This window comes from Musa acuminata, chromosome BXJ3-9 (genome assembly GCF_036884655.1).
Source record: "Musa acuminata AAA Group cultivar baxijiao chromosome BXJ3-9, Cavendish_Baxijiao_AAA, whole genome shotgun sequence".
NCBI classification, from domain to species: Eukaryota; Viridiplantae; Streptophyta; class Magnoliopsida; order Zingiberales; family Musaceae; genus Musa; species Musa acuminata.
Genome location: NC_088357.1, coordinates 4,462,181 through 4,480,432, shown reverse-complemented (window position 1 = coordinate 4,480,432; position 18,252 = coordinate 4,462,181). Strand labels below are relative to the sequence as shown.

The 18,252-nt window shown below is 39.9% G+C and overlaps 3 protein-coding genes and 1 long non-coding RNA gene across 4 annotated transcripts; 1 reads left to right on the top strand and 3 right to left on the bottom strand.

The window, feature by feature from the left end:
• The first annotated feature begins 533 nt into the window (after positions 1-533).
• On the top strand, positions 534-1,913 carry LOC135648389 (F-box protein At1g67340-like). The gene is made up of 3 exons (XM_065166046.1): positions 534-801; positions 882-1,044; positions 1,120-1,913. The coding sequence occupies exons 1-3, from the start codon at positions 620-622 to the stop codon at positions 1,801-1,803; spliced, it is 1,029 nt and encodes a 342-aa protein (XP_065022118.1). The 5' UTR covers positions 534-619; the 3' UTR covers positions 1,804-1,913.
• Positions 1,914-3,107: 1,194 nt separating this feature from the next.
• On the bottom strand, positions 3,108-7,161 carry LOC135648939 (uncharacterized). The gene is made up of 3 exons (XR_010501139.1): positions 6,887-7,161; positions 4,385-4,477; positions 3,108-3,347 (listed from the first exon to the last, which is right to left on the bottom strand). It is a non-coding gene; the product is annotated as an uncharacterized LOC135648939 (long non-coding RNA).
• A 1,927-nt stretch (positions 7,162-9,088) lies between these two features.
• LOC135648665 (transcription factor BHLH156-like) lies at positions 9,089-10,509 on the bottom strand. The gene is made up of 3 exons (XM_065166545.1): positions 9,814-10,509; positions 9,353-9,733; positions 9,089-9,270 (listed from the first exon to the last, which is right to left on the bottom strand). Exons 1-3 carry the CDS (start codon positions 10,441-10,443, stop codon positions 9,166-9,168), a joined length of 1,116 nt encoding a protein of 371 aa, XP_065022617.1. The 5' UTR covers positions 10,444-10,509; the 3' UTR covers positions 9,089-9,165.
• A 4,966-nt stretch (positions 10,510-15,475) lies between these two features.
• On the bottom strand, positions 15,476-16,861 carry LOC135648917 (transcription factor BHLH156-like). The gene is made up of 3 exons (XM_065166934.1): positions 16,201-16,861; positions 15,740-16,120; positions 15,476-15,657 (listed from the first exon to the last, which is right to left on the bottom strand). Exons 1-3 carry the CDS (start codon positions 16,822-16,824, stop codon positions 15,553-15,555), a joined length of 1,110 nt encoding a protein of 369 aa, XP_065023006.1. The 5' UTR covers positions 16,825-16,861; the 3' UTR covers positions 15,476-15,552.
• Positions 16,862-18,252: the final 1,391 nt, after the last annotated feature.

The window sequence follows — 18,252 nt, the reverse complement described above, 5'->3', positions numbered from 1 at the left end:
GCTGATTTAAGCTTTAGAGGGGTTCAATTAGAAAATCTCCCTCTCGATCTCGACCTGTGTGGGGACTAACGACGAAGAAGCAAGTAGCAAGACCCATAGCTCAACCCGACCTGACGTATACCTTCGCTGTCCAAGTTTTTATGTGGACGACCTTTCACATCCGAAATCGAACTGAATCGTACTGACTCCTCGTACACAACATAAAGATTCACACATAAATGCAAAGAACATTTATCTTTCTTTTTTAATGTTGAATCCCGGTGGATAGATAGTCTCATTTTAGAGACAGGAACCATCGAGACCTTTTTTTTTTTTTTTAATGAAAAGCATGTAAGAAAAAGGTAATGAATTTAGATATAAAAAATCGGTAAAGTGTGAGTTTCTTTAGCCGATAGTTTTCCAAATCATCATCATCATATATATATATATATATATATATATATATATATATATATATATATATATATATATATATATATATATATATATATATATATATATATATATATATATATATATATATCCGAGAGAGAAGCCGTCGTATCAGGAGTTCCAACGCCGAGTTGCTGGAAACCCAAAGGGAGGTTGTGGAGGAGGGGGAGGAAGGGAGTACGGTCAGATGAAGAGGAGGAGGCTCGCCCGAGAAGAAGGGGATTTAGGCCGGAAGAGGCCGCAGGTGGGTGCGGCGGAGGAGGGGAGCGGTTTTTTCTCCTGCCTTCCGGACGACCTCGTCGTTGCCATCCTCTGCAGGCTGAGCGCCTCCACCGCAAGGCCCTCCGATCTCCTTGGAGTCCTCATAGCGTAACCCCGAAGACTTTGCTTGGGGTTTTCTTTTGATTTCTTGAGATGAAACTGATTCTTCTTCTGGGATTCGATGATAGGTGTAAGAGACTGAATAGGTTAGGGCTGGATCCTCTGGTTCTGTCGAATGCATCCGTAGAATCCCTCGCCATTAGAGCCATGAATTGGTCCGCATCCGCTCACAGATTCTTGAAGCGCTGCGCCGATGCCGGAAACCTCGAGGCTTGCTACATCCTCGGAATGGTAGGACTCTCTTCCTTGTTTTGGTCGCAGAGGAGCGAGGCTTGAATCTTAAAGGACTGATGTTTGGGTTTGTAGATTCGGTTCTACTGCTTAGGGAATCGGCGGAGTGGCTTGTCGCTGATGGCGCGGGCGGCGATCTGTAACCATATGGAGGCGCTCTACTCGTTGGCGGTGATACATTTCAACGGCAGCGGCAGGTCCAATAGCGACAAGGACCTCAGCGCCGGCGTCGCTTTCTGCGCTCGCGCCGCCTCCCTCGGCCACGAGGACGCCATCCGTGTTCTGGGCCACTGCCTCCAGGACGGCTACGGCGTGCGCCGGAACGCGGCCAAGGGCCGCCGCTTTCTCCTCCTGGCGAACGCCCGCGAGCTTGCCGTCGTCCTGAGCACCTCTTCCTCTTCCTTGCCTCACTGCCGGCGACTATGCTCGCTTTTGAGAGACTTCTGGTGCAGCACGCCGGCCGGCGCGCGGCACCCTGCGAACCAGTTCATGGTGGAGTGGTTCGCGGCGAGGGGCGGCGTTGTGGTGGAGAGCGAGGGGCTCAGCCTGTGTTCCTACGGCGGCTGCGGTCGGCCAGAGACGCGGCGCCACGAGTTCCGACGGTGCTCTGCTTGCGGTGTGGCCAGCTACTGCTCGAGGGCGTGCCAGGCGTTGCACTGGAAGTTGGCGCACAAGGCCGAGTGTGTACCAATGGAGCGATGGCTTGATTTAGCTGCCGCCGCCGCCGACGGAGCTCCGGCTGACGGTGGCGATCTGTAGTTGGTCCTGAGTCAACGGTACGAAAACGTGAGCTCGGGTCTTTGTTACCGTGCTTTGGGGTCTTATTTTGCCTTTCATATAAAAGGGTTCCCTTATCAAGGCATTGTTTAGGAAGCCGCTTATTTTCTTATACATAATTATACATTGTCATATATTACAAATATTTATGGATTATTTTTATAAAATAATTATTTTAAATTATTTTCATTAATACAGCTCATCAGCTATTTTATTAGTGAGTAGAATAAGTCTTAATCGGGTCAAGTGAATCGAAAAGATTGCTCATTTACCAATTAGCATGTTCTTCAATGCAAATTTGTTCAAATAATTTATAGGAAATAATTAGAGTAGATTAGACTAATTAAGTAGTATAAAAAACCACTAAATTGTTAATTGCTCGGTTATGATAATAAGGACACGATCTTAACTGATGCCCTTTCTCGCGCTTACTACTTTTAAGAAATTGTTTATCTCATATAGCCTTTTTTTTTGGCTATGTATCTTTGCCATGTTTTGAACTCACATATTTGCCTTTATGAAACTTAATATAGCACAAATACAAAGAACACAAAATACCTTAAATAACCTTGACATCATGATAACCAATGAAGTTTTCAACCAAGAGTCAAAACGGTAGGCGAATGAGATTGTCTACAAGGACATGAATGATAATATTAAAATCATACTATAAAACCTAAATTCAATATTAGGACATCTCAATTAATTTTGACTTGGATGAATATAAATCCACTAAAAGAAACTCTGTTTGTGTTCAATCCTTGAACCCAATCCACATTTCTTTGATTAAGACCGACATGCAATGAAGTCCCTTTGTTTATAAAACCTGCATTTAACATTCCAAGTTCCAAATTGCATACGCTACCTCTATTTTCCACATCAATGGTCCCACTTGTTCTGGAGTGACCCCCTCAAATTATTTCAGTTTCTTGTGATAAAAGTCACCTCTCTCTCTCTCTCTCTCTCTCTCTCTCTAACACATCCTTTCACGCACCAGATTAAGCAACTATACCCCATCCAATTATGCAGAAGTTAGTGACGGACATTTATTAGTAGAGAACCTCGTTCACGATTTTGAAAAGGAGATCAAAATTTAGTAGAGAACTTAAAATACCAATTTTAAGTAGAGAACTTAAAATACCAATTTTCCTTTTTAGGTCTTATCCAAAGAGTGTCAATGAGATGAAAATTTGCTCAGATTTTGGTGCATCTGCCTCCCGCTGCTGATGCATGGTTAAAAGTCCCCACGAAGATAAATATTTCCTCCACATGTAATGATATTTGTGACCAAATATATTGTGTTTCTAATTGCTACTTCAGTAAACTACACAATATCTTACATAAGCATCAGATCAAAATTATGGATCATACATACCTTGGCAAACAAATTCTGGTATACTGTTGCTCTCTTAAGCATGGTTTCTTAGTATCAGGTAACGAATAGTTGGCCTGCTCACTCTCTTCAGAAAACCATTCAAAATGTCGACGAAATGACGAGCAAAGTTGTTTCACGTACCACAATTTAACTGTCAAGAGGCATAAGAATGATCCCAATATGACATGAAAAACAAAAATTAGAGTTAAGAGATTTACTGGTTCAAAAATCTACATGTATGCAGGGAAATTTTGGTGCGCTAATGTTGACATGGGAAGTATGAAACCGAAGTGGGTAACAATGCACAGGGGGTATGTATTACATACGTGATATGTAGGTGCCAGCAAACCAATGCAGTCTAAACGTACTACAAATGAAGGGCTGATCAGTACCTGGCTCAACTAGACCAAGCCAAAAGGGTAAGAGATTTGGGTGATCAGGACAGACTTGTTAGTATTATGGTCGTGCAGAACTTGAACAAGCATAATGTTCTATGTGTTTAATTGTGTAACAAATTGCCATGGATTTTGGCCTAAAATTTCATTGTCCAGGAAGGAACAATTTAAGGATCCGGAATCTGATTTTAGGTTTTGATCATATAAGGAAAGAGAACTGCATTGTATGTCATATTATCGATTGACATTAGAAATGTAAATTACTTATCTTCTACATATCATCTCTTTCTCCTAATCAAATTTACTGACATATAGCTACCAGATGTATCAATCTGCATCTTGTAAACAGAACGGAGCCCTTAAAGCTGACGTCTGATTATTTTGAATACAAGTGATTGCGAGACCCTAGACATGCACATCGACAGGTGCACACAGTCTAATAGAGAACTTAAAGTATGTCATGGAACCACCTAAATTTCACAACAAACTTGGGAATGTCTATTGCCCATGAACTAAGTAATGAGCATTTCTCAGCTTAAGTCATGGCTCAAGTCCTGATAGAGTATTGGCACACATCAAAAAGCGCACAATCCTAAACCCCAAAACCCTCTTGCCCCCTTGATGCGTGCTGCATTAGTCTATCAAGACTTAATCAGGATGTGAAACAGCGCTCTCATATGTGGACTTTATTTCACAATATTATAGATCTCCTTATCCACAATATTTGAGAAAGATGCAATCTCTTAAATAGTATTGCATAAAATAAAAGAACATGAAACACTCTTGTACATACCCACTTGCTTGTCAAAGAACTTGCCGGTATGTTAAAAAATTTTGCCTTCGCCTATCCAGCAATGGCTTTTCCGATCACTGTTTTACCTGTCCCCTACAATCATATAATCACAGTTAGAATTTGAAGTTGCAGTGGCATATTTATTTAAATAACAAGTACTTACAGGGGGACCAAATAGCAGTAGACCTATTTCTGGCGAACGACAACCATAATATGTCAGGATGTAAAAGAGGCCATATACCATCTCCGTGACACATTTCTTAGTATCATGCAAGCCACTGAATTAGTAGAATAGTGAGAAGATATTTTTTAGAGGCAATTTTTGGGCACCAAAAATGCTAGAATTATGACAAAAACACAGTTATTGTTTCTGATTACCCATGTCGTCCCACCAAACATTAGAGTTTTTATCCATTATCTCATTACTAACAAGTTCAATTAGTCGAGGTTCCAGATTCCTTAACTTCTCAGGCAGCTCACTGTCAGGACCTTACAACATTTCTAAACTGGAAACAGAACCTCAAATCCAGGAAGCTTGAAATCAGAAAAATTTAAGAACTTTGACTAAACTACATCCTGGAAATAGAACATGCAGAATACCTTGCATGCATGGAGTCAGGATTTAAATCACAATCTGCACTGATATCACATGGGAGTAGAAAACCAGATACAATAGTTGGGTGTTGATAATCCAGACCCATTAATATTTTAAACTATCAGCCAGTCAAATAAACTACAACATCCCCTTTCTCAACAAAAATACAACCAGCATCTCTTCTTGCTTGTTCAAATGCCTGGCTGAATCCAAAAGATGCTACATCTTGAGAAACTGAAGGGAAAAATATACCTATTATCTTGGTACAACAAAGTAAAATAATCATAACATTGTTAATGTCTTATATGATTAAACTAAAATATTAAGCAAGCTTCGTATGTAACATTCCAAGATAATGCACTTTGGTGCCATTGTTTATTAATGCCAATTGTGTAAAGGAATATGATTTAGCCATATGGACATCATGGCATCAAAAGCTTAAGATGAAAAAGAGACCTAAGCACAATCCTTCATGCTCTGGTGCCTTTTAGTTTCAAGTCTATGTTCACTTACCAATCTTCCATTTTTTGCATTCAAGCATCAGATTTGTTAAAAATTTCCTCATATTTCTTTCAATGAAAATACAAGCTGTTTACATTGTTTCATGTTCAGAAAACCAATATTATCAACGGTCATTCGAGTTCATCACTCTATATACTGATTGCCTATGGGTGGATTAGAGAGATATTACCAGTTAAAATAAGAAAGCTGTGTGAGGCTTCGTTTTTAGTTATGTTTCGCAATCTGATCATCTGCTGTGATGATTACATGCCAAAACTTAGTATGCGATTGCTCTTTCCTAAGTTGCTTATTAGTGTGTGCCATCTATGCTGGATACTTGCTGAAGAAAACTGCAATCTAGAAGAACAGCAAATTTTCACAGTGCCGAAGTAGTTTACAAATTTTTGGCAAACAACATGTGGTTCCATGTTTCTTTTAGGTTGAGTTTTCATCCATCCAGGTAGCAAAAATGTACGCCAACCCAGAAGCAGTACCTGAAACACAAGATCATTCAAAGCTTGATTTATGTGGCCAAACTACAAATGTATATGAAAACCAACTGCTTTAACCATCAATTGTAATACATAAGTATTATTTTCAATCCCATTCGTAGAATATGCTAGTAGCAATCCTTTTATTAGCATGGAGCCCTGTAATGTATTAAGTCCTTCTGTCCTTCACATTATCCATACATCTATTGATTCATGCTCCTTTAACATGGATTTTCCCCAGTATTATCCCCAAAATTGTGAGAAAATTTTGTTTCCTGATTTTCCAATCAATACTATTCTTGCTGCCATCATCATCATCATCATAATTTCATAATCATTTACTCCAAGACACAATCATGTTCATGTATATCATCTATAATTCCAGACATATAGATCATCATGGCAAGGCATTTAAGAGATTGTTCTAGCAAGTTACTGTGTGTTTTTAGGTGTAAATCATTATATACCTTTTCCATGATTAAAACATTCTAGTTTAAGTGCCTTCCGAGGACTCTCACAGTCTCACTAGACCGTCTATATCTTCTGATGTGATAATCTCAAACCTCATCATCATCACACAAAAACAGAGTCCTAATGTCTTCAAGTCGCTCACGCTCCCTCTATCCCAGCAACAACCGCCAAAATAAAATAAGGCAAATCTCTGTATCTGTGAGTAAGAGAGCGCACACTCCAACTTCTTGAGGAAGAAACAGTCAATTTTTCTCTCTAAAGAACAATTGTTCTTTTCTCCTAAACTGACTTCATCAAGATAGTGGAAGTCGCCGATCGGAGGTCCATATTCGAATACACACAAAGTCGATTCAAATAACGACCAACAAATTCATAGCACCCGAGAAGCAGCACGATCAGCCACCAAATTCCGGGATAACGAGAGACAGAGATAGAGAGACGCACCGATCCGAGTCGAAGGCGAGGGCGCGGGAGGCGGCCTCAGTCCGAATGGAGGCGACGAGATCCGCGTCGGTGTGGGTTCTCGTACGGGAGTTGAGGAAGCCGATGAGGAGGAGGGCAAGGGTTCGGGAGGCGGCGTTGTGGTCCCGCTGGAGAGCGAGATCGGCGGCGAAGAGGAGTGAGCGGAGTCGATTCAGGTTCTCGTCGACCTCCCTCCTCCAGTTCTTCAACGAGATCCTCCTTTCTGCCCCCTCTCCTTCGTTCCTCTCGTCCTCCGCCATCTCATTCTCTCCTCCCCGCCCCTTCCACTCCCCCCACCCCTTTTTATAGAGCTCGACTCGATGGCGCGGGGTTTTGCCTGTGACATCAAAATGACGGAAATACCCCAACGAGGCAACTGAAATTTTAATGTCATTTTAATGACATTAAAATGACGTTAGTGGTATGAAAAAAAAATAGAGGAGGATCTAATATTTTTTTTATACAAATTATAAATAAAAACTTAAATATCTTAAATTTAATTAATTATATATATATTTTTATATATCTCAATGATGATAAAAGATCCATATAACTTACCTCAAATGATTGACGCTTAGGATCTTGGTGTTATATGCTCCATAACTAATAACTTGAGGATCATCCGAGAACATCGTAAACCTTACATAATGTTCATTTCATTTTCCATATGAACTAAGTTTTACATAATATTTTTTTATCGATACTTTTTATGTCAATAAAGAATCTAGAGGGAGGGATGAAAAAAAATAATAATAATGGAATAATTCAGTTAATTTATCTCAATAAAGAATCTAGAGAGAGGGAACAAGAATGAATGCAAATGACATCTACATAGGCAGCTGGAATTGTAGTTGACTTGTGCATTCTTGGACAGATAATTGTTTCTCTATGTAAATGTTGTAAATGGTTCAGAATCTTTCATTAAAATATATATATGTCTTAAGCCCTTTACCTCACTTACCCAACATTAAATTAATACTAGTCTTGAACATACCAAGTAATAGTTGTTTATTAGAAGAAACAAATAGGTTTGGAAGCAGTGGCAGCAATTGAGATCAGTACAAACCTGTGCAGTACACTTGTACTGTACACATCCATGCCCTAAGTATGTCGATGATGATGAGCAGTCGATGGAGGATGAGAGATGGTTGGTTTGGGATCTGAGTGATTAAGTGATGAAGATCCATTTTATGATGGCCGGCCGGCAATTCACATATCTTGAAGCTACATATTGGTATGCTTTCTTGCTTGAAGGAATGGAAGCACAAGCATGCAATTGGGGTAATTTTTTCTCACATATAACCAGTTGAAAGATCTCTCTCTATCTCTCTCTCTCTCTCTCTCATCATCTTCATCTCCATTTTTTCTCACATATAACCAGGTGCAAGATCAATCTCTCTCTCTTTCTCTCATCATCTTCATCTCCATTTTTTCTCACATATAACCAGTTGCAAGATCTCTCTCTCTCTCTCTCATCATCATCTCCATTTTTTCTCGCATGTAACCAGTTGCAAGATCTCTCTCTCTCTCTGTCTCTCTCATCATCACATCCATTTTTTCTCACATGTAACCAGTTGCTCATCATCATCTCCATTTTTTCTCACATATAACCAGTTGCAAGATCTCTCTCTCTCTCTCTCATCATCATCATCATCTCCATTTTTTCTCGCATGTAACCAGTTGCAAGATCTCTCTCTCTCTCTCTCATCATCACATCCATTTTTTTCTCACATATAACCAGTTGCAAGATCTCTCTCCCTCTCTCTCTCTCTCTCTCTCTCTCTCATCATCACATCCATTTTTTTTTCTCACATGTAACCAGTTGCAAGGTCTCTCTCTCTCTCTCTCATCATCATCATCTCCATTTTTTCTCACATATAACCAGTTGCAAGATGTCTCTCTCTCTCTCTCTCTGTTTCTCTCGCTCTTCTCTAAGGTTGGTTGGCTAGTTGTTTCTACAGATGTGAAAATCAATTGGGATCATCATCTCCAATTTTCTGCCATAAAAGCAGTCGCAAGATCTCTCTCTCTCTCTCTTCTAAGTTTTCCTTTCTTGATTCGAGTTATCTTCTCAGTACATTGAACCTCCTGATCTGTTCATTCATTGACACATTTGCTTGAACTAATTGAAGCTCCAGTTGAAGGACAAGAGTATAATTTTGTGCATTGATCATGCAACAGATTGAGGCTTCAATAGTAAGCTTTTCTACAGTTGAAAGGATGAATGCTCAAAGCAACACATAAGCGGAGAAGAAGCTTTTTTACAGTGTGGTTGTCTGCATGAGCTGAAAACCCTTCTTCACCAAAGCACCCATTACGCATATCTCCATGGAGGACGCATTCATCTCCCCACTGAAGTCCCCCACCTGCAACACGGGGAAGAGGTTCCTTCCTTCAATGGAGAAAGAAATTAGAGCAGAAGACATGGGTAAGTAAAGATCTACCCACCTTAAATGTTAGGGTGAACACAAAGCCCTCCGAGGTGAGGGAGAAATGGGAGCTCTCCATATCGAAGCACGAGAGAGACGCGAGCGCAGAGTAAAGAGCCGACGGCTCTCCGCCGTCTCCCATGATGCCCTCCACCTTCACGTAGAACCTCCCCTCGCCCACTTGGTATGCCTTCACCTGCGTTATCCTGCTCCCTGCTGCAGTAGTAGCAGTCTCCTGTGGCTGCATCGCTTCCGCTGCCCCCCTGCTAGAAGCCTGAAGCATTTGCTCTCCATTGGATCCCGATTCGAGTAGGCTTATCTCCTCCTCCAACTTGTTAGCTTGAGATTGCAGATCCTTCACATGTGCAATTGCGTCTGCTATGATGGAAGCTTTGTCCATCTGCACGACAGAGAGATGGATCGTATTGTTGACTGCATCTCAACACAACTGCGCGCGCAGATCGCGGAGCTGCTGCTTACCTTTGTTATGTTGGGAACGAGAGATCGTAGCTCGTAGAGCTGCTCCTTCATCCGAACCCTTCGCGTCCTCTCCGAGATCAAGGTCTTGGACCGGTCCTTCCTTGTCTTTGGGATCACCTCGGGGGAATCACCATCACCACCGCGCTGCTCATCGCAGCGGCCTTCGCTCACCCGAGCATCATCGTCTACCTGCAAGTCATTGTTGCCAGTTCGTTCGTGGCAGGTGTCGAACTCTCCTTCCCTCGATGAGCTAATCAGGTCAGCGTTCGTTCCTTCATGGATGGTATCAAGCACTGCTTCCCTCGATAAGCTCATCAGATCAGAGTCCGTGTCGATCTGCAAGACGTGGTCGGCAGTTCCTTCATGGCTGGTATCGAGCACACCTTCCCTCAACAAGCTCATCAGGTCAGCGTTCGAGAGATCGCCATCGAAGAGCATGAACTCCTCGAGATCATGGCCGTAGCTCTGGTGGGAGGTTGAGGCCATAAGGTGAGGTTGTGGTGTGAGGAAGAAAGGGTGATCGCCACTCCCCATGTCTAGGGTTGTGCTTGTTTCTGTGCCTCTAGGGCATCCACACAGCCCATTTGGGGAAGCAAGAAGATGACCCCCTGTTAATGTGAAGGGAATCATTGTGCTGGTTTTAGATGGCTCAGTGACGTTAGGTCATTAATTTATGTCCAATGGAATAATGAAATTTTCGTAGTAGTAGTAGTAGCAGTACTTTATTTTTTTTTTTGAATTTGTCAAGTATTAAGTTTAAGTTGCATACCATTTTTTGCACACTTGAGATGGAAAAAGATACTAAAAAATAGATAAAATTTTAAATTTGAATTTTGGAAAAAAAAAATTAAATTACCCAACATATACTTAAATTGCATAAAGAAAAGGTAAAAAACAACATTGCCATGAATAATTTATGCTTTGCTATATAGTTAATAGAACATAGACTATTATAGTTAGATTACCTTAGGATCCAGAGATCAAAAGTTGTTGATGGATTACGATGACAATAATACGAGTACATATGGATTCAATTTTTGAAGCTTAAATGTATGCTCACAAATAATTTAAATGTATTTTAGATGAACGAGCGGCACCCTTGCATGCTCGATCGCAAAGGGTCAACCTCTCTATGCCCATTTCTCTTAAATGGTCGTGTATGTTGGTTGTTCTTTATGCAGTCTCACTAGGTTCCCTACATTGCATGTCAAGTATTTCTTTGTATTCTTGTCTCACTTTGTTACCATCTATCACAAACTTAGCTGGTTTAATGAAGTCATGCCGCCCCTTGTTTGTTCATCCGCAAAGAGTCATCCTCTTTGTAAACTTAGGATTCTACAAGTAGACATTTTATTAAACACTTGATATATAATATAAAATACAAAGATGAATTTTACAAACTCTAAATGCTTACACAATAAAGGGTTCAAAGTAGTATGCTACACTTAAAATTCTCCACAAACAAGTGCTCATATGATATGGTTGCGAAACCTAAAGTTAAACCAACCCAAGACACTATCTCAAAGGTTTATCTAGCTATGTACCATTCGGGTAACTCTAAGGTGTTGTATATCTCTATGCATATGGAAACCACCCAAAATGGTTGACTTGCCGCTTTGGACAGTTTTGCCTCTACAAAACCTAATCAAATGGGGCTATCAAGTTTACTACAAACCCCTTTCGTGTTGCTTTAAGTCATAAACAAAATTGGAAAACAGGGATATGCAAACACCTTCTCCATGAATTGTCTATGACAGCTTGTTGCCTCCCACCACTCACTATCGATTTTGAGTATGCTTCCACTTCTCCTCCTCTTTCCCCTCCTCTTCTTCCACCGCTTTTCTTCCTTCCTCTTCCTCCCTCCTTTTCTTCCACCACCTCCTCTTCTTCTCTTCTTGCTTTCTTTTCCTTCTTCCTTCTCTTCCCACATCGCCATCTGATCCTTCCTCTTCTCCTTCTTCTTCTTGTTCTTCCTGTTTGAGTCTTCTGTGTGTACCATTGTACCATGCCTCGGTACTTTGGTACCAGTTGATATGTACCTATCCGGCTAGCGATCCGACCAGGGATTGGTATGCATGGTCGGTACGAGATGACAATGCATGATTCTTATATTCTCGTCCTGCTTGCTTTCCTGAATCTCATGACCAACAATCACATGGTGAGAGTAATACAATGATGCGAGTCATAGCTCTGGTGCATAATATCCTACACTGATGGACATGCCATGATACTACTTGCTCGAGGTGCCTCCTACCACAAAAGTTGATTTAGGATAATGTGACAATGATTTCTACCATATTATTGCATCAGTGATACACAATTTATCAGTATCTGATGCATGAGAGTTCATGCATGGATCCTACAAATATATCATATTGATATATAATCAAATAATGCCAATGACTCCGACCCACACATCACGTCACGTGGACTCGCAATAATCATTTTGGTGCTAGGAGTAGATACATGTTCATATTTTGCATCAGATATATTAGCTTAGAAGTTAGAACTTATGTGCATACATGTATACTTAGATATAGTTTGTGATCATTATTTGATAAATGTTTCAGACATTTGATTCTGTATTTATTATTTTCTAGACTGAAACAAGGTTGGAGACAACTCTATAACAAGCTTGGACTCGCACCTGTCTAACCTGGACCAGTGTGGGTCTGGTGCCGGTTTAGAACCGTGATTATGATTTTGATTCTTCTCAAAAAATCCAAACAAAATAAATGACTTGTAAGAAGTTAATATTTTGCTGAAATTAGGATGCCAAGATGAATATATGGGTTTACAAGAAAAGATAGACCAAAAGTATTTGCAGCTGCAAACAATTCTCATTTATTTATTCAAACATTTAGGATTAGCTCTACTTAGGATAAAAATAAAAAAGTACCTGATTATTAAGATACACACTTGAATGCCTTACAATAGCAAACAATTAGGGTGTGGAAAACCAAACAATTAGAGAACCATCAGTTAGATGAAATGAGTCAATTAGGCCTTATGGTCTGAGGAGACTTAGAGGATGAGCCAAGAAAACTTTATTAGGAATGACATAAAAGAAATTTATTAGCTTCTAATGTAAGTAATGATATTGAGTTTATTAACCTCAAAAAAGCTTGCAGGTAGGGGAAGATCCATGAAGTTGGTCCCAAATAGTTTGAATCTTATGGCTGGCTTGTTTCTTATCTTTATTTTTTTCTTTTTTGGGCTTAGAATCCATAAGAATCCAACCATTTACTTCTGTTTCATTTTAGTTGCTACTCTTGGCTTGCACATCAAGTGACTAAAATTTAAAGCTTGACTAACTAGTCTTATATAATGTAAACCTCATAAGTATTCTCATGTCATAAATAATTAAGATTTGCTTGTCCTTCACAAATTCCTTTAGAGATTGCTTTCTAATAAAATTCTCCATCTTCCTTACATTATTTTCTTATGCCCCATCTTTCTACCAATTCCTTCTTAATCAATATACAGGCCTTGATCATGTAGTTTATATAGGTGAAAAATTTCATGAAAAATCAAACAAATTCTGATAATTTGAATTTATACATTTGCATTTTGAGTTAATCTTCCTTGAAAAATGCAATATCTATATGATGTTCCTAATGATGTAAATTTCTGGTAAGTAGTGAGACAAATGACAATATTTAGTTGTAAACGATAATATGTGCAATACTTGTCCAGAACCTGTCCTCAGAACTCGAACACTCTGTATCTGGTCACACAGGTAGTCTTCGTTTTGTCGGCGTTGTGGTCCCATTGGAGAGCGAGATCGGCGGTGAAGAGGAGTGAGTGGAGTTGATTCAAGTTCTCGTCGACCTCCCTCCTCCCATTCTTCAATGAGATCCTCCCTTCTTCCCCCTCTCCTTCTTTCCTCTCGTCCTCTGCCATCTCATTCGTTCCTTTTGCCCTTCTTACTGTGGCCCCTTTTATAGAGCTCGACTCGATGGTGCGGGGTTTTGCTTGTGACATCAAAATGACGAAAATACACCAACAAGGCAACGGAAATTTTAATGTCATTTTAATGACATTAAAATGACGTTAGTAGTATGAAAAAAAAAAAGAGGAAGATCTAAAATATTTTTAATAAAAATTATAAATAAAAACTTAAATATCTCAAACTTAATTATATATATATATATATATATATATATATATATATTTGAATGACGATAAAAGATCCATATAACTTATTCCAAATTATTGACACTTACGATCTTGTTGTTATATGCTCCATAATTAATAACTTGATGATAATCCGAGAACATCATAACCTTACATAATGTTCATTTAAATTTCCGGATGAACTAAGTTTTACATAATATTTTTTTTATGATACTTTTTATCTCAATAAAGAATCTAGAGGGAGGGATAAAGAATGAATGCAAATCACATCTACATAGGCAGCTGGAATTGCAGTTGACTTGTGTATTCTTGGACATATAATTGTTTCTCTATGTACATGTTGTAAATGGTTCAGAATATATTTTATATATATATATATATATATATATATATATATATATATATATATGTCTTAAGCTCTTTAACTCACTTGCCCAACATTAAAGTAATAGTAGTCTTGAACATACCAAGTAATAGCTCTTTATTAGAAGAAACAAATAGGTTCGGAAGCAGTGGCAGCAATTGAGATCAGTACAAACCAGTGCAGTACACTCGTACTGTACACATCCATGCCCTAAGTATGTCGATGATGATGAGCAGTTGATGGAGGACGAAAGATGGCTGCTTTGGGATCTGAGTGATTAAGTGATGAAGATCCATTTTACGATGGCCGGCTGGCAATTCAACATATCTTGAAGCTACACATATTGGTATGCTTTCTTGCTTGAAGGAATGGAAGCACAAGCATGCAATTGGGGTAATTTTTTCTCACATATAATCAGTTGCAAGATCTCTCTCTCTCTCTCTCTCTCTCTCTCTCTCTCTCTCTCCCTCTCATCATCATCATCATCTTCATCTCCATTTTTTCTCACATATAACCAGGTACAAGATCTCTCTCTCTCTCTCTCTCTCTCATCATCATCTCCATTTTTTCTCACAGATAACCAGTTGCAGGATCTCTCTCTCTCTCTCTCTCATCATCATCTCCATTTTTTCTCACATATAACCAGTTGCAAGATCTCTCTCTCTCACTCTCCCTCTCCCTCTCTCTCTCATCATCATCTCCATTTTTTCTCACATGTAACCAGTTGCAAGATCTCTCTCTCTGTCTCATCATCATCTCCATTTTTTCTGACATATAACCAGGTGCAAGATCTCTCTCTCTCTCTCTCTCTCTCTCTCTCTCACATCACATCCATTTTTTCTCACATGTAACCAGTTGCAAGATCTCTCTCTCCTCTCTCTCTCTATCTCTCTCTTTCTCTCTCTCTTCTAAGGTTGGTTGGCTGGTTGTTTCTACAGATGTGCAAAGCAATTGGGATCATCATCTCCAATTTTCTGCCATAAAAGCAGTCGCAAGATCTCTCTCTCTCTCTCTTCTAAGTTTTCCTTTCTTGATTCGAGTTATCTTCTCAGTACATTGAACCTCCTGATCTGTTCATTCATTGACACATTTGCTTGAACGAATTGAAGCTCCAGTTGAAGCACAAGAGTATAATTTTGTGCATTGATCATGCAACAGATTGAGGCTACAATAATAAGCTTTTCTACAGTTGAAAGGATGAATGCTCAAAGCAACACAAAAGGGAAGAAGAAGCTTTTTTACAGTGCGGTTGTCTGCATGAGCTGAAAACCCTTCTTCACCAAAGCACCCATTACCCATATCTCCATGGAGGACGCATTCATCTCCCCACTGAAGTCCCCCACCTGCAACACGGGGAAGAGGTTCCTTCCTTCAATGGAGAAAGAAAGGAGAGCAGAAGACATGGGTAAGTAAAGATGTACCCACCTTAAAGGTTAGGGTGAACACAAAGCCCTCCGAGGTGAGGGAGAAATGGGAGCTCTCCATATCGAAGCACGAGAGAGGCGCGAGCGCGGAGTAAAGAGCCGACGGCTCTCCGCCGTCTCCCATGCTGCCCTCCACCTTCACGTAGAACCTCCTCTCGCCCACTTGGTATGCGTTCACCTGCGTTATCCTGCTCCCTGCTGCAGTAGTAGCAGTCTCCTGTGGCTGCATCCCTTCCGCTGCCCTCCTGCTAGAAGCCTGAAGCATTTGCTCTCCTTTGGATCCCAATTCGAGTAGGCTTATCTCCTCCTCCAACTTGTTAGCTTGAGATTGCAGATCCTTCACATGTGCAATTGCGTCTGCTATGATGGAAGCTTTGTCCATCTGCATGACAGAGAGATGGATCGTATTGTTGACTGCATCTCAACACAACTGCGCGCGCAGATCGCGGAGCTGCTGCTTACCTTCGTTATGTTGGGAACGAGAGATCGTAGCTCGTAGAGCTGCTCCTTCATCCGAACCCTTCGCGTCCTCTCCGAGATCAAGGTCTTGGACCGGTCCTTCCTTGTCTTTGGGATCACCTCGGGGGAATCACCATCACCACCGCGCTGCTCATCGCAGCGGCCTTCGCTCACCCGAGCATCATCGTCTACCTGCAAGTCATGGTTGCCAGTTCGTTCGTGGCTGGTGTCGAACTCTCCTTCCCTCGATAAGCTAATCAGGTGAGCGTTCGTTCCTTCATGGATGGTATCAAGCACTGCCGATAAGCTCATCAGATCAGAGTCCGTGTCGATCTGCAAGACGTGGTCGGCAGTTCCTTCATGGCTGGTATCGAGCACACCTTCCCTCAACAAGCTCATCAGGTCAGCGTTCGAGAGATCGCCATCGAAGAGCATGAACTCCTCGAGATCATGGCCGTAGCTCTGGTGGGAGGTTGAGGCCATAAGGTGAGGTTGTGGTGTGAGGAAGAAAGGGTGATCGCCACTCCCCATGTCTAGGGTTGAGCTTGTTTCTGTGCCTCTAGGGCATCCACACAGCCCATATGGGGAAGCAAGAAGATGACCCCCTTTTAATGTGAAGGGAATCATTGTGCTGGTTTTAGATGGCTCAGTGACGTTAGGTCATTAATTTATGTCCAATGGAATAATGAAATTTTCGTAGTAGTAGTAGTAGTACTTTATTTATTTATTTTTTTTGAATTTGTCAAGCGTTAAGTTTAAGTTGCATACCATATTTTGCACTCTTGAGATGGAAAAAGATACTAAAAAATAAATAAAATTTTAAATTTGAATTTTGGAAAAAAGTTTAAAAGTACCCACCATATAATTGCATAAAGAAAAGGTCAAAAACAACATTGCCATGAATAATTGATGCTTTGCTATATATAGTTAATAGAACATAGAGTTGTATAGTTAGATTACCGCAGGATCCAGAGATCAAAAGTATACATATAGATTCAATTTTTGAAGCTTATATGTATGCTCACAAATAATTTAAATGATGGAAAATATGATTATATAAATAATTTAGCTCTTAAAAGAATACAATTTGTTGTTAGCAATTCGCTGACTTTTTTAAGTTCTTGTTTATGAGTAACTTTGAGCATAAAAGAGACCAACGAAGGAATTTTAGATGAACGAGAGGAAAGCTTACAGGAAAAACAATGACGAAGGTTTTAATATTGGGAGTGCTATGTAATGCTGTTAGCCATATTAATTTGTTGTTATCCAATAGTTAATAGAAAGAATATAGAGAAGTTTTTATGTACGGCGTTCTTAGATATAATCCCAAGCGTATGTTTTTATTATGGAAATAAACATGAAGCGAGACAACAAATTATCGTGCTTATAAGATAGTATTAGGGACTAAGTTTACCTTTTTTTGGTGGATAAATAATCATATTGGAATAATTCTTTAGGTCACAATTGTTGTGGTATTCAATCCGACCTTACAATGAATGAATTAAAACCTAATCAATATCTTCTCTACATATACTTTTTATTAGAATCCTGGATAAATTTACTGGAAATATCACGACCAGACCAGCTATTTAAATGATGTGACGGCTATCAGCCACGGATGTATGCATTCCCACTGATGCAGACAGTCTTGCCAACCATGTCTAACAATTAACGGAACAGATAAAAAATGTTCGATATAAGAAGAATGACGTACATTAGCTAATTCGACACAACCAAAGAATAGATCACTGCTTCATCGGAGCAATCGATACACGACACCAAAGATCTCTCTGCATACAAACTGCTATCCGTGGGGTTAACGTGCTCATCATAGTCGAGAATTCTACATAGGGTTGACGCTGTTTTTATGGTTGATACGGTGACAATTCAAAGACGTAATAATATAAAGAAAACAAATTGGCACTAAATAACTATCATACTTGAATATGATGGCAGGATACAAGATGCTATAAACAAAATAAAGACCACCAAAATGACAAACAGAGCATCAAATCTTTAAGCTGAACATTCAACAACTTAAAAGAAAATTTACAA

Bases quoted from the DNA above. Each gene is read 5' to 3' on its own strand.
- LOC135648665 (XM_065166545.1), bottom strand. From the start codon at position 10,443: ATGATTCCCTTCACATTAACAGGGGGTCATCTTCTTGCTTCCCCAAAT. The intron at 9,734-9,813 runs GTAAGCAGCAGC...TCTGTCGTGCAG, and splicing joins TCGTTCCCAACATAACAAAG to ATGGACAAAGCTTCCATCAT. The intron at 9,271-9,352 runs GTGGGTAGATCT...CCCGTGTTGCAG, and splicing joins TGTTCACCCTAACATTTAAG to GTGGGGGACTTCAGTGGGGA.
- LOC135648389 (XM_065166046.1), top strand. From the start codon at position 620: ATGAAGAGGAGGAGGCTCGCCCGAGAAGAAGGGGATTTAGGCCGGAAG. The intron at 802-881 runs GTAACCCCGAAG...ATTCGATGATAG, and splicing joins CTCCTTGGAGTCCTCATAGC to GTGTAAGAGACTGAATAGGT. The intron at 1,045-1,119 runs GTAGGACTCTCT...TTGGGTTTGTAG, and splicing joins CTTGCTACATCCTCGGAATG to ATTCGGTTCTACTGCTTAGG.
- LOC135648917 (XM_065166934.1), bottom strand. From the start codon at position 16,824: ATGATTCCCTTCACATTAAAAGGGGGTCATCTTCTTGCTTCCCCATAT. The intron at 16,121-16,200 runs GTAAGCAGCAGC...TCTGTCATGCAG, and splicing joins TCGTTCCCAACATAACGAAG to ATGGACAAAGCTTCCATCAT. The intron at 15,658-15,739 runs GTGGGTACATCT...CCCGTGTTGCAG, and splicing joins TGTTCACCCTAACCTTTAAG to GTGGGGGACTTCAGTGGGGA.